This window comes from Zingiber officinale, chromosome 3A (assembly GCF_018446385.1).
Source record: "Zingiber officinale cultivar Zhangliang chromosome 3A, Zo_v1.1, whole genome shotgun sequence".
Taxonomy (NCBI): domain Eukaryota; kingdom Viridiplantae; phylum Streptophyta; class Magnoliopsida; order Zingiberales; family Zingiberaceae; genus Zingiber; species Zingiber officinale.
Window position 1 is genome coordinate 153897236 of NC_055990.1, and position 16726 is coordinate 153913961.

Consider the following 16726-nt stretch of genomic DNA (forward strand, 5'->3'; position numbering starts at 1 on the left):
TTCACCCCTTTCGTGGGTGAAACTCGCAGAAATACATGGTCGCCAACAGAGAACTCTAGTGGTCTGCGTCTCCGATCAGCATAACTCTTCTGGGGATCCTGCGCCTCTGACATCCTCCGTCTGATAGTACGGACCAACTCTGCATCCTGCTGAACTCTATGAGGTCCCAACAGCTGGGCCTCTCCAACCTCATCCCAGAGGACAGGTGTCCGACAAGGTCTACCATACAACGCCTCAAACGGTGCCATCTGAATAGCCGAATGAAAGCTGTTGTTGTAAGCAAACTCTACTAACGGCAGATGATCCTCCCAACTGCCTCCAAAATCCATAACACACGACCTCAGCAGGTCCTCTAAAGTCTGAATGGTCCGCTCTGACTGTCCATCTGTCTGTGGATAGAAGGCTGTACTGAAACAGAGCTGCGTGCCCAAGGTCTGCTGCAGTCTCTGTCAAAAACGAGACGTGAACCGGGGGTCTCTATCCGAAGTAATAGTCAACAGAACATCACGTGATCTGATGGTCTCCCGGCAAAACAGATCTACCAATCAATCCAGGAAATCAGTCCTCCGGATCGCTAAGAAGTGCGCGAATTTGGTTAATCGATCAAAGATTACCCAAATCGCGTCATGGCCTCGTCGTGTCCTCAGCAACCCTACCACAAGTCCATGGTAATGTGATCCCACTTCCACTCAGGAATAGAAATCCCTGCAGGTCTCTGGTGTTCAGCCTTCACCTGCTGACAGACAAGACATCTAGCTACGAAATCCGCGACGTCTTTCTTCATGTCGTTCCACCAGTAGGAACGCCTCAAGTCTCGATACATACGGGTCCAACCCGGATGGATCGTAAATCGAGAGTGATGGGCCTCCTGAAGTAGCTCCTGTAAGACCGGACGAGACTAAAGTACGCATAATCTGCCTCGGAAGTGTATAACACCTTCCTCGTCTCGTGTGAACTTAGTCTGTTGCCGGAAGCTATCTGACTGCAAATAAACTGCAAATACTGATCAGCAGCCTAGGGCTCTCGGATCCTCGTCCTGATCGACGACTGAGCAACCATGGTAACCAGAGTACCATGCTCTGTCTGTCCTTACCCCCTCAAGGCCCAAATCGGAGAAACATTAAATCAAGTCTGTGACCACAACTCGGTGGCAAACTAAAGTCCCTCCGGACTTCCTACTAAGTGCATCGGCAACCACATTAGCTCTCCCCAGGTGATAGCTAATGGTACAATCATAATCCTTCAGGAACTCCATCCATCTCCTCCGTCGGAGATTAAGTTCCTTCCAAGTAAACAGATATTTGAGACTCTTATGGTCAGTGAGAATCTCAAATATAATGCCATATAAATAATATCGCCAAATCTTCATGGCAAAAATAATGACGACTTGCTCCAGATCATGTACAGGGTAGTTCTTCTCATGTTCCTTCAATCGACGAGAAGTATAGAAGACTACCATATCGTGCTACATCAGAACAGGGCTCAACCCTGAATAGATGCGTCGGTGTAGAGGACATATCCGTCCTCTCCAGAAGGTAACACCAAAATCGGAGCCGACACTAGTCTCCGCTTCAACTCCTAGAAGCTGGTCTTGTCATCCTTAGTCCAAGTGAACTTCACGCCTTTCCAGGTCAGACGTGTCAGTGACATAGCTATCCGAGAGAAACCCTCAACGTATCTCCGGAAATATCGAGCCAAACAAAGGAAGTTGCGAGCCTCTTCTACAGACCCCGTCTACTCCCAACGGTAACAACCTCGTCCTCCTGTGGAACCACGGTATTCTCCTACTGGTGACCGTGTGTCTCAAACATCTCACAGAAGACAACCAAAATACACACTACTGAACTTCACATATAGACGTTTCCATCGAAACATCTCTAGAACTATGCAAAGATAGTGTACGTGATACACCTCATATCAGGAATAAAACACCACATCATCAATAACGATAACGAATTCTGATCCAATATCCTAGGGATACCCAAATCATCTAGTCCATGAAAACATCTAAGGCTCCGCAAGCCCTAATGGTAAAACCAATACACATAATGTCCGTATCACAGACATTCCCAATCCATAAGATCCTCGACAATAAATCTGAAATATGATCACCAACGATATAAATCATCTAAGCATAGATCCTCCAGTGTGAGAGCAACGCTCCATCACAGAAAATACCACATATGTGGGAGCAACGCTCTACCACAAGAAATCCTCAATATGTAGGAGTAACACTCCACTACAAATAATCTATAACATGTATCTGCAATAAATATAGGGGCAATGCTCCGCTACAAGCAATCCGTAATATGTGGGAGCAACTCTCCACCACAAAATAATACATAAGTACCCCAAGGAACCTAACTATCCAGCTAGAGACTGTACAAGATCTCTCTACCACAAATCACTGTGGTTAGCCTAGGCTATAACAACCTAGTAAACTAATCAAATCCATCATCAACTCTATCAGCATCCTAGTGGGTCATCCATTGATAGGAGAATTAGTTGATGAGTTAATCCAACAAATGACATAATGCAGTCACTCCACATTCTGCATTCAGCATAAGTAGAATCATCATGCTGCTACCAATATATACCTGGCACACGTGCTCACACAACATATGTATGATCGACATAATCCTCCAATTAGTACACACCAAACATACTCCCAACATGGTATAAATCATCGTGATATCTCCAACAATGCATACCGAGCTCGTGTGCAAAATCAACATAGGTAAAATCAACAATACACCTCAAACAACACTCACATAACATATAGTATAACCAACATATACTTCCAACAAAACATACTAAACCCAGGTGCACTCACAATCAAACATAATCAAAAAGATACCTCAGATACCACACCAAACACATATGTACATATCACAACTCAGATTAAATCGACAAAATGCCTCCATCAAAACACCACCGATGTACTATACTACAACTCAGATTTAATCGACAAGATATCTTCAATAATACATCCAGATACATACACCGAACTACATATCTATGATCCACAAGGAACCTTCAAACCATATCAGAACATGGATACATATACTACTTGCAAATGGACAGTCTACCATAGGACTCCTACAACACATAACAATCATAATATACATGCAACATAGACATGCAAAATTAGCATACCAGCTCAACCAAAGAGACCAACCTTATGCTACCAACACTCATGGGTTACGGGTATATCTAAACAAAATTCATGCATATGTATCAAGCATGAATACATCAATCAAAAGCAACCCAAAATAAAGCAGTCTAATCATCCAGTAACAACCCTGCTCTAGGTTCAAAGGAACTAATATCCGACAAGAAAGATATACACACCATGGTATAACATTGCAAGTCAATGTCATACACTAGTAACGATTGTATCCCATAAGTGTTAAGCAATTAGCTCTACACTTCCTTACATCAGCAGGGTCACATATCCCAATGCACCCTCTAAGTTATCCCACCAGGTATATACAGTCCACGGTCAAAGTCTTCATGGAATAGGATACATCGATCCTCTATAAACTATCCAAGCCGACAATGGTATATGGCTAAATCAGTCCTTTCCACCTGATCACCAACTATAATCATCAAACCTGTGAACATCAAACATGACACTCACTATGTCACCATCAACGACAACCCAAATAATAAATCATCAAAATAGTTATCCACTAATAGATCATCAAACAACCACATAACATTTACTCTAATAAATCATTAGAAATCAACACATCACAATATCTGATCTCTTAATATCCCTCAACCTCAAATCATTCTCAACAATGATCAAACATGATAACTCTCCAATGACCAATTTTCATCGTATCGGATACTCTAATATCCAAAAGATACAAATATAAAAACTCTACTGGCTAAGTCCACAAGAATATATAGGTATCATCCATTACCCAGCTAACAATAGCAGAGGCTGATATGTGCCTCCATCTCCTATTAGTAGTAACAGAAGCTAAAACTACTGATGGTATGATATGAAAAATCACCAGAGACTATAATCCTTGATCTCTATTAGGGTCGACCAAGATCAGTGGCTAACCCATCACATGTAATATGGCTATAACAACCAGACAGGTAATAAAGATAAAGTGCTAATAGATGTCCTAACTATCATAAAATAAACATCATACCTATTTGCCGTCTGGAGATGTTCCATCGCTGTCCAGTCCTCAACTTCTGATCTCAAATTCCGAACGAGAATATCGCTGGAAATCCAAATAAATCCGAAACGGAAATCCGAAACATAACCATATCGAAAATCCGAAAATGCCCAGTTTGACTCGCAAATACCCAGAATACCAACAACAGGTATCCGATAAATCTCCAGAACACCAAAAGCAGGTATCATAACCCGCTCTGATACCAAATAAATTGGTATCAGATAAATCTCGAAAATCCATAATACAAAAATCCAACAAGTATCGCCAAACTTGGCGCTCTGATACCAAGTAAATAAATTGGTATCAGGTTATCCCAAACATCCAAAATACGAAAACAAAAGATCGTATAACTGTGCTCTGATACCACTAAATTGTCACGCCCCGGAGGAGTCCCTGTCCGAAGAAATTTCGGCAGCATCTCCCCTGTACGGCGGACAATCTGAAACTTTTCTACATCTCATATACCTCAGCCACAGGCGGCTGGAATAATAACAATAAATAAAAACATTCACCACGCAGTTTATAATAGTACATCACAATACTACACTGACTCGAAATCCACCCTACTCCACTACACTCGTAAAACTCAAATCCGACGAAACTCACCTCTTCTGCCATCCAGGCAGGTATGTAGTAAAAACATATCGAATAGAACATCCATCAATATCAAAAGAAAAACATACGATATCCAAGTATCCAAATAACCAAGCACACACATAAGCAAATAAAAACCAAACCAAATGGTAAATAAATCCTCGAGGTCTGCAGGGATCTAGCACTACGTGCAGTGAGGACTAGCGACTGGAACTCCCTCCGGACAGCATCAACCTGAAAATAACAACAATGGAGGCGGGGTGAGTCCAACACTCAGCAGGTACAATTGATATGCAAAGTAAAGAAATATCACCTAGCACTAATCATGCGTACAGTCTCCTGATAAGAAAGATAAAAATGCATCTGAAGTAAACAGGAGAATACTGTACTAACCAGGTCCTGAGTATAAGGTCAAACAGTCCGAGGGATAAGGAAATCCTGTATGCATGTCAAACATAGGTATCCAAACAATATGCAGCATATAAATGCAGCAAACACAAACACAAGCAATAAATGCATCATTCATATGATGCCAATGATGCGTCCTGGTCACCCCTGATGCCAGTCGATCATCTCACACACAATAGTGAGGCCGAGTGGGTAGGGCTGTGACAACCGTGCAATCTGTCGTTACTACTCCTGATGAGTGACCGAGTGGACGGGATGCTGTCGGAGTACACCTATCCTCCTACCCCAAATCATAAATGGGGGAGCGCAATGCTCTCAACTCCCGGTACACAATGACAGGGAGGAATCCCTACCGGATAACACGTTGTGTCACACTACCCATGAGTGGACCAACAGTGCCTAACAGAGTCTCTCTGCCTGAATCGACTACTAACCCATGAGTGGTGGTGTGTGCAGATCCATGTAACTGGCGATGTGCTCAACAATAATGGAGCGGACTATCGCACAGCATGCAATCATGCAAATGGTGCATGGTACTAACCACAAGAATATCCTGACCTAATCCACATATATATAAAAATGCATCATAGGTCAACGAATCCAAATCAATCCAAAGGTATACAGAAGGTATAAAACCTAGGTCCTGAACATGGTAAAGCATGGTATATCACTACCCCTATAAGCATGTATAAACAGGTAAAATATACATGAGATGCAAACCAGTCAATCAATCAAGCATGTACCAAGATTTGGGTAGTGATTAACCGAAACAGATAAGAAACACAATTAATGCAACATGTTAATTTCATTACTAAGCATATCAAAGACAAAAAGTCAAAAGTACCCGCCTCCGATAATAGAAAGGTCCAATCCGACTCCGAGATAATCGTCTCGTGTCAAAATCCTGTAATACCAATAGAGATTTATTTATTTAGCAAAAATTCCAGTGAATTTCTAAATAGAATCCTTAAAACTATCTAGGGCAAAAACCCTAAATCATAAATCAACATACCTAATTCAACATATAAACTTAACCCACATCTATCATCATAATAGTCCAACCAACACAGAATCTACTACAACAATCTGTTATCCTACATCTTACCTAGATTCCCAGCAGAAATGTTGCTGCCGAAGAAAAGTAGCCGCTGTTAGAAAACTGCCGGACCTAAAACAAACCACAGAACAGCACCTTGCTGGAATTCTTCCCACAGAACAGATCAATATGGTATCAAGCAATAATATCCTTGATCAGAACAAGAACAAATATCAAGCCATGGGAATCATAGATCTAAACACCAACCTAATCAACAACCTAACCTTACCTTAATCGATTTGTCTCCGAGAAAAATGAGGTAAGGTCGGCTGAAAAAAAAAATCAAACCCAGGGCACGGGACTGGTGAGGAAGATCCCTGCGATCGCCGGCTGCTCAAACACGAAACAAGGCAGTGGTCAGCAGTGGCGTCGGAACCGGCTAGGGCACTCGCGATGGCAGTGATGATGTCGACTAGGCAAAGAAACTTGATCGACACAAGAGGAAAAATGGCACAAGGGGTGCAGCGCTACTTTGCTGAGGACAAGCGGCCGGCGGTGTGCGTCTCGAGAGAAATGATGAAGAGAAAGATGGCCGGCGTCAGTGGGCAGAGATCAGACTTCCGGCGAGCCCCTGTTGGCCGTGATCCAGAGAGGGAGACCGGAAATGGTTTGGCAACCTGTGGCCGGCGCGCGAAGCTTCTGTGGCCAAGGAATCGACGTCGGAAGGCAAATAAGAAGAAAGAAAATGAAGATGAGTGCTCGGCTTCTCCCTTGATCACAACCTAAACGCTCGGAGGGAGATGGAACCGCCGAGTGTGGTTAGGGCAAGGAGAATAGGCGCGCGTGGGTTCGGCGAAGAAGAGAAACGGAGGAAAAGAGAATAAAGAAAAGAAATAAAAGAAAAATAAAGGAAAAAGTAAACTTTTCCTCACTTAAATGGGTAACCTAAACAGGCTTTCCCGGAACTCAAATTTTATCCCCGTTAACTCGTCCATACAAGCTCCGAAAAATTTCTGAAAAATTTCCAAAAATTTCGAAAAATTTCCTTATTAATATTCGCCTATTTTCCGATATTTTACAGGTTCTGTCCGCGTCGCGTGAGGATGCGAAGCAACGCATCCGCGCGTGAGAAGAGGAAGCATAAGCAAAGTGTGCATCTCTTCCTCTGTACTGCTTCAAGTGTATAAATACACTTCCTCACTTCCTTCTCAACTCACTCCATAAAGCAAAGCATTCCTTCTTCCTTGCTTTCTACTTCTTCTTCCTTCTTTCCGAGTTGTTATGAGGCTTGGTTCGCGATCTGAGGTTGAGTCAGAGTGCGGTGCTCGTTTTGGAGTGCACCTACGAGCGACGCGAGCGGTTGTCGGATCTTGGGAGGATTTTGCCGAAGAGCCTATGCACCGTGGGCGGCAATAAATTCTCTAAAGATAGTCGGCACGTCCGACGCTTCGATCGGAGATACACAATTTCTTAACCCTTACTGTTATTAATGTTTATTGCATGCTCGTCATTTATTGGTGCAATTATAGATTACTGTATTAGCGTAATTAGTTGTATTACAATTTTAGAGAATTTATTGTAGCATCGATAAACATGATGAACGATAGGGTAACGGGGTCTGATGAGGCTAGCGCCCGACCCGAAAGATTCTTCGGACAAAACTTCAGACGTTGGCAACAACGAATGAAATTTTGACTTACTACGCTAGGGCTATTCTCCGTTATAGAAACAAACCCTCCTTCACCCAATGAAGAGGAACCTGCCCGTAGTGCTGCCTTAGAGAGGTTTAAGCAAAGGGATTATCTCTGCCATGGGAGAATCCTATCTGTCCTCTCAGACGCACTATTTGATGTGTACTGTGCAACCGCTTCAGCTAAAGAGCTGTGGAAATCTTTGAATAAAAAATACAACTCTGAAGATTCTGGTTTAGAAAAGTACACTGTGGCAAAATTCCTAAACTTCAAAATGGTTGAAGGCAAATATGTGATAGAGCAGACACATGAATTCCAAGTCCAAATTCATGGTCTTGCTGAAGGAGATATGCCATTACCTGAAAAATTTCAGGTCTTGTCAATCATCGAAAAATTACCTCCGAGTTGGGAAGATTTTGACATGACTCTTAAACATCGAAGAGGTAAAATCTCTCTCGAAGATTTGATGATTGCCTTAAATATCGAAGAAGAACATCGGAAGTAACATAAAAATGATGATATAAGAATGCCTATGGATTTTATTCCAATGGAGAATGTAGTAGTCTCATCTGACAAGAAGAAAATTCAAAAAATAGAAAATGAAAAACAAGATGAAACCCAACCCAAAGGTTCAAAAGAAAACTGGAACCAAACCTAAGCCTTGCTGGGCATGTGGACAGGTTGGACATTATGCCAAATTCTGCCCTAAGCGAAAGGACAAGGAGAAAAACCAAAACAATACGTCCAACACCAAGGCACAAGTAAATGTCGTGACTGCTAGTGGCGACACCAGCGATAGGTTTGTTACCTTCAAACCCGAACTAAACTTGATCTATCAACCCAATCAATGGTTAGTTGATACAGGTGCTAATGTACACTGTTGTGCTGATCACTCTACCTTCCTTACTTATTAGGTAATTGAAGGCACTTCCGTGATCATGGGGAACCATTCTGCAGCCAGGGTGTTTGGGATAGGACAAGTTGACCTGAGGTTCACCTCTGGAAAAGTCCTGTCACTGCATGAGGTGCATCATGTTCCAGCGGTCCGATGGAATTTGATTAGCGGATCAAAGTTAGTCCGTGCTGGTTATGAGTTGAACTTCAAATGTAATAAAGTTGTAATATTACATTTAGGAACCTTTATTGGAAAAGGTTATCTTAATGAAGGTATATTTAAACTCAATGTAGAAAATGCTACTTTAAATAAAACTTCTGATATTGGTTGTTCATATAACATTGAGTCTTATGATCTGTGGCATGACAAATTAGGACATGTCAATTTTAATACCGTAAAAAGGATGATGAATCTTGACATGATCCCTAAGCATGCTATAAATGATAAGAAAAAAATGTGAAATTTGTGTGTAATATAAACAACCCCGTAAACCCTTCAAATCAGTTGATAGAAATTCTGATATTTTATAATTGATTCATACTGACTGTTGTGAGTTTAACGGTGTAATAACGAGAGACCATAAAAGGTATTTCATTACCTTCATTGATGATCACTCTCGTTATTGTTATGTTTATTTGCTAAAAATCAAGAATGAAGCTTTAGATAAATTTATGATTTTTAAATCTGAAGCTGAGAATCAAACCGACAAAACTATTAAGAGGTTAAGGTCTGATAGGGGTGGAGAATATACCTCAAACCTGTTTCAAAAATTTTGTCAAGATACATGTATACTCCATGAGGTAACTGCTTCATATAGTCCTTAATCTAACGGTATAGCAGAATGAAAAAATCGACCCTTGAAGATATGATTAATTCCATGTTAGGCAGTTCTGGGTTACCCAACTTTATGTGGGGGGAGGCTCTATACACTGCATGACATGTGCTAAATAGAGTCCCAATGAAGTCAAGGGATAAAACCCCATATGAGCTTTGGAAAGGCCGAAGGACAAGTTTGAAATACCTTAAAGTGTGGAGGTGCCTGTCAAAGGTACTAGTACCTGAACACAGAAGGAAAAAACTTGGTCCAAAGACCGTAGATGGTATCTTCTTAGGTTATGCTCAAAATAGTATTGCATATAGGTTCCTGATTATTAAATCAGAAATTCCTGGAATAGATGCAAATACTATTGTAGAACTTCGCGATGCTACATTTTTTGAGGATATATTTCCTATGAAGACGAGAACACCTCAATCTAGTATTCCTACTAGAAATGAGTCTTCTTCCGTAGAGGTCCCATTATCCGTAGTGGGTACACCTTCCTCAAATCACTCTAGACTAGATGAATCTAGTGAGTATACAGAACCGAGAAGGAGCAAGAGGCAACGTGTGTCTACGGATTTAGGCCAGGACTTTATCACCTATAATATAGAAGGTGACCCTGTGACATATAGAGATGCTATGGCTTCTCCTGAAGCTAAGCACTGGAAAGAGGCCATTAAAAGTGAAATGGACTCTATTATCTCTAATGTCACTTGGGAGTTGGTAGATTTACCTCCTGGGTGTAACACTATAGGATGTAAATGAGTGTTTAAAAGAAAACTAAAACCTGATGGGTCAGTAGATAAATTCAAAGCCCGCCTAGTTGCTAAGGGATTCAAACAGAAAGAAGGGATTGACTATTTTGACACTTATTCTCCTGTTACCAGAATTACTACAATCCGAGTGTTAATTGCATTAGCATCCATATATCATCTTGAGGTCCATCAAATGGATGTCAAAACGGCATTCCTGAATGGAGATCTAGAAGAAGAGATATATATGGATCAGCCTGAGGGATATGTAGTATCTGGAAATGAGAATAAAGTCTGTAGGTTAGTCAAATCTCTTTATGGTTTGAAGCAAGCCCCAAAGCAGTGGTACGAAAAAATTGATAGAGCTATGCTATCGTTTGGCTTTGAAGTAAATGACTCTGATAAATGTGTGTATGCTAAAATGAAAGGTGATAATTGTATTATCCTATGTTTATATGTAGATGATATTCTACTATTTGGAACTAACCTTTCTATTATTAATTATACTAAGGCCCTCTTAAGTGGTAAGTTTGATATGAAGGATATGAGTTGTGCTGATATGATTTTAGGGATGAAGTTGACTCGATCAACTGATGGAATAGCAATTTCTCAGTCACTCTATGTTGAGAAAGTATTAGAGAAATATGGCTATAGCCAAGTTAAATCTGTTGTCACACCATATGACCCTTCAAAAACTCTCCACAAGAATAATAGTGGTGTGGCAGTGTCTCAATTAAGATACTCACAAATAATAGGTAGTCTAATGTATTTAGCTAATTGTTCTAGACCTGATATTTCTTTTGCTATAACGAAATTGAGCAGGTTTACCAGTTGTCCGGACAGAACGCATTGAGATGCATTAGACAGAGTACTCAGATATCTGAAAGGCACTATATCCTTGGGCTTGTGGTATGGGAGATTCCCTGCAGTCCTGGAGGGATATAGTGATGCTAGTTGGATAGCTGACACTGCTGAGTATAAAGGCGTTACTGGTTATGTCTTTACACTTGGAGGAGGTGCAGTTGCTTGGAGGTCTGTTAAACAGAAAATTATAACCCGGTCTACATCTGAGGCAGAATTGTGTGCTTTGGATACCACAGTAACTGAAGCTGATTGGCTTAAGGGTCTTCTTTCTGAAATTCCCTTGATGATGAAGCTAATACCTTCTATTTCAGTGCACTGTGATAATCAAACAACAATAGCGCAGATTAGAAGCTCCAAGTATAACCAGAAATAGAAGAGACATGTACGAATAATATTGAAGTCTATTCGTGAGCTAGTGTCTCTTGGAGTGGTGTCATTGGACTTTGTAAGTTCAAAAGAAAATATTACTGATCCACTCACTAAAGGACTTGATTCTGAGAAAATCAAGAGATCCAGTAAGGGAATGGGACTGAGGCCTGTCCTGGTTTCATCTATAGCGGCAACCCAACCTATCTGATTGGAGATCCCAAAAAATAGGTTCAATGTGGTACAAACAAACTATAAGAAACGTAAGCATCAAATTGATTGAGATGTAATCTCATAGTCTCTTCCCTGGATAGATGCTTGACTGCTAGTAAGGATGAGCTTAGGAGCTCTTAATGAGTTCAAGGTCTTAATGACAGGATGCTTGCAGTACATCCTTGGAGAACTCACCTATGTAAGTGTAACTGTGAGGCCGCAGTGTGGGGGATCTAGGCAACTCTCCTTAGCACTTATGAAACAAGATTCGGTGGCATGGCCGTAATGCACCAACCCAGAAGGATTCAACCGTCGCCAGTGATGAGTTGTTACCAATTGATCTTCATATATAAAAGGTTTAAGATCAAGACTCTGTTCTTTTCAAACCTATGTGAATAAGATTGGTGTACTTAGGTGAAAATTCAAATCGGAAGGTATTTTCACTAAAAGCTCATTGCAACCAAGGCTCAGAACATATCTTTGTTTTTGACTAAAATAATTTGAATTAGTGGGGGATTGTTGGGATTTTTAATTCAATTCCCTTTAGTCCCACATTGCTAAGCTAAAGAAGCTAATGGCACCCAAGGGCAAGGAGAAGACAAAGAAGGTCGGCTCCAAGATACGCAAAGGAAAGGAGCACATCATGTGTTTCTTGTGCAAACAAAAGAGATATTATCGGAGCCAATGTCCAAAAGGGAGAAATCCAACCAAGAAAAAAAAGGAGAAAGCACAAGTCAAAGGGGAACTTCCAAAAGCAAGCTTAACGTTCCATTAATAATGGTGCTTATTTAAATCATGATAAAATGCATGATATGAATAATTTCTATCATTTTAATATCATTTATTATGAAAATAGAAAAGCATGAAAATCATAAAAAGAATTATAAATCTTTTCATGTTAAGACTGCCTTACCCAAGGATAGGAAGGTAAAAAATGATTTAGGTAAAAAAAAACCAATACAAGTTAAATATGTTCCTAAAAATAAAAGTGTCCAAGGCAATAATAGAAAATCAAAATTTGAGAACTTAATGATGAAAAATCAAGTTTTAAGGTCAAAATTTTAGAAATTAGAAAAATCCCTTAAAAGAATGAAAAATTTGCTTAAAGGGTCAAAAGAGCAAAACCTAGGTTTAAGGAAACAAGAGTCATCACTACAAGAAAAACCCTCATAGACATTGGTGGAACAACAACGGTTTTAAGCAAAAACCGATGTCTTTGAGTATTTTACACCGATTTTTCTAAAAACCGGTGTCTATGAGCACAGATTTTTGCTCATAGACATCGGTTTTTTAGGCATGTCTATGAGCGCCTTTTTTTTTCGTTAATAGACACCGATTTTAACAGCGGTTTTTAAAATCCGGTGTCTATGAACCAAAATAAAATAATATAATTTTCCCACCAATACTTAGCCAAAATTTACAACACTTCACTCTTCCGTTCAAACCTAAACCTATAACGCGATACCACCACTATTTTCTTCCTCGCCGCTGGCCGTCCGACCATCTCTCTCAGCCTCATCTCCTTCTTCCCCTTCCTAGATCGACGCCCCTTCTCTCAGCCTTATTCTGTTGTGTTTGATTATAAACGATCCCAATTCCAGCCCACCGCTCGTCGCGGATTTTGGTTGCCTCACCCTCAGCTCTTGTTATTTCAGCGTCGAGAACTCGTTCATCGAGGTAAATCTTCCTTCTCCATGCTCCTATCATTGTTCGTCATGATGTTTTCAGTAGATTATTTCATTTGCCCTACTAATCTCAATTTAGGGTTTCGATCGGAACTTGTAGGACAGGCTTCGTGTCGTCGTTAGGAATACACTAAGAGATTTATCCTTGATAGATTTTGATTTCTGTTCCATTTTCCATCTACGAGGTGTAGAACCAGGAGTTGTCATCGTTGCTGCGAGGTAAGTATGTCGAGCAAGTTCCGCTGCAACTTTTAACTGATTGAGAAAAGTATATCATTGTTAACAGAGAAAGGTGAAATCAGTATAAGTGCTAGAGGATTCCTCCGCCTTGTTCCCTCCGTCCTGATCTCGCCTTGTTACCTTGGATCCCGCCGTTTGGCTACCTAGGTTTTAGCTAACTCTTATTTGGTTTATTTGTTTTGATGTGTAGTGTTGGAAAGACGTCGCTGATGAACCAGTATCCTTCATCATCCTCTTTGTTTGTCGTCTCTGTAAATCTGAGGTTTCCCTTACATTTGATAATTACTGATCTGGACTATTTATTTCTTTTATTTGTCTTTCTTTTCCGTAAACATGAAATGCCAATTATCTAGAATTGCACTCCCCTTGTTATTTCACTACAAACCAGAGATAAGCGAGTTTCTGATCTCGGATTTATGGTGCTTATGGGTCGTTATGGAACAATTTCTTCATGATCTAATTGTTGTGTAGCCTTCTATCTACATTTAGTGGTCTCTTAAACCTCACCATTAGATATGTGCACAAAAAGTTCACGCAACAGTATAAGGTCACCATTGGCGCTGATTTTGTCACCAAGGAAATTCTAGTTGATGACAGACTCGTTACCTTGCAGGTGAGTTTGAAATTGAACGAACCATTGGCAAGCTTCTTATTGGTTCCTTCATTTAGTGCTTGAATTGTGCATCATTTTGTGGTCTAGATTTGGGATACTGCAGGACAAGAAAGATTCCAGAGTTTTGGTGTTGCATTCTACAGAGGAGTTGACTGCTGCGTCTTGGTCTATGATGTTAATGTCCGAAGATCATTTGACACTCTTGATAATTGGCATGATGAATTTCTTAATCAGGTCCATAGTATTATCTCTTTGGCTTTCTAGCCTAACTTGGCATTTTTTTTACTCTAATTTTGTATATCTTAATGCTTTTGTTTGTTGATTTTCTGAAATATAATCCCTTTTCTGGTATTAGTTTTAGATACATCAGGATCTTATAGACTGCATCTGGAATTGAGTCTTTCTTGAGCACGTGGCAAAGTTATAATGTCTTGGCTTCTAAATGATCTTCGGACTGTTGTGATCTACATCAGGATCTTGTCTGTCGCGACTGTTGTGATTGCAAAGCATGTTCTAGAAGTCCAGCTAAAGATGGTTATAAGGTTTACTTACTTTAAACATGCAAAGTTTTATGAACATTATTTACTTTGAGAATGTTTTGTCATGAAAGTTTCCATTTATGTGATCTTTAGGATATTGAAATTGTTCAGGAGCGTATATACGATGAGTTTGTAGAGAAAGCAAACGCCTGTGCCTTAAAACGCATTGTTGGAGACCCCTTTAAAAAGGGTGTTAAACAAGGTCCTCAGGTATCCTCCTTTTTCTGTCTTTGTTCTCTCTGAAAGGTAGAAACTGCCGTATTTGTTTGTGTCTTAATTTATGTGCTCATACTAATTTTCATCTCATTCGATTGCTGTTTGATCATGCATAACTCATATAAAACATGTATGAAAAAGTCGTCTAGCTTCTTAACAAAGAAGTTCTGAAACCTGTCCATATTGAGTACTTTCGTTCTTCACACATATCTCAGATTGATGAGGAGCAGTTTAGCAAGATTTTGCGTTACATCAAATCGGGAATCAACAGTGGTGCTACGCTAGTAACAGGTGGAGATCGAATTGGAAACAAAGGTTATTACATTCAGCCGACCATCTTCTCTGATGTACAAGTATGGCTCCTTAAATCTATAAAGGTTTGGTAAACTCTCAATCTGCATTTGTGATGACAGTTGTGATATTTGAAATTTATAGGATGAAATGAAAATAGCACAAGATGAGATCTTCGGTCCTGTTCAATCGAACCTTAAGTTCAGGCAAGTGCAACATCTTATGCCAGTCTTCTTGATGTGTACAATATCAAGATGAAATTTTAGATTGTATTAGTCTTTTTTTATTTAATTTCCATTAAGCTGATGTGGTTGTGTATATTGAACCCAATTGATCTTATCATGCTTTACATTTTTGGATTTCATCATTAAGTTAACGGCTAATTTGATAATGCTATAAAGAAAGTTGCTAAGGGAGAATATTTTCTAAATAACTAATGAATGATTTCAAGGTAATTTGTGTAAGTTCAAAAAATAATTTACTTGGTAAAATATATTAAAATTGAAGTTTCTGTGAGGTCAATTGAACCCACAACCCTTCATATGCCTCCACCCTTGTATAAATGTATAACAAATGTCATGCTTGTACTTGTTGAAAAATATTTTGCAGATATGTTTTTAAGTTACTAATCAAATGCACTTGAAGTTGGAATGAGTTTATTTTTGTAATTAGTTAAATTATTTTGAACGTGATTGTATTTTAAATTTATTTATTGCCTCTAATCTTCAATAACTTTGAGCAATTTATATTTTGAAATTTGGTTTTAAATGTTAGTTAGTGTTCCTACACTAGCATAAGATTTCGTCGCTTTTGTTAATGTCCTTACAGATTGATCTGCGAATATTGAAGGTTGTCGCTCTTGAGCATCCTAATGATATTAATGCTGCAACGGAATCTATTCTTGTAGAAATTCTACCCTCAATTGCCACTTCTCATGAATCATCATTCGCTCTACAAGATGCAAATGAAGTGGTTCGTGTCTCAACTTCAGGTAATGCTTCTTTTGTTCTCTGGTTGATGTCCAAAAATTTTGTGCTATAAGTTCTAATTCTTTTCTTGCTATACACCTGTTGCAGGAAAAAACACGGATTTCCAAATCATTTTATTGTTTTCATGTATTTATACTCTTTTTTTTTTATTTTGCAGATGGAAAGGGTAAGCAGCCTATGTTTTATGAACATCAAGAAGAGGAACGAACATCAAATCATCTATCTAGGAATGAGCTTGTAGTTTGGGAAAATACAGTTTCTAGTCATGGTCCAACCTCTGCCTCTGCCAATACAGGCTCATCTTATTCGAAACGATAT

General features: G+C 39.6%; 1 protein-coding gene across 1 annotated transcript; it reads left to right on the top strand.

Annotated features, from left to right (window-relative positions):
* Positions 1 to 6687: 6687 nt before the first annotated feature.
* LOC122050796 (ras-related protein Rab7-like) lies at positions 6688 to 14640 on the top strand. The gene is made up of 5 exons (XM_042611673.1): positions 6688 to 6901; positions 13437 to 13512; positions 13951 to 13977; positions 14274 to 14373; positions 14461 to 14640. Exons 1-5 carry the CDS (start codon positions 6688 to 6690, stop codon positions 14635 to 14637), a joined length of 594 nt encoding a protein of 197 aa, XP_042467607.1. The 3' UTR covers positions 14638 to 14640.
* Positions 14641 to 16726: the final 2086 nt, after the last annotated feature.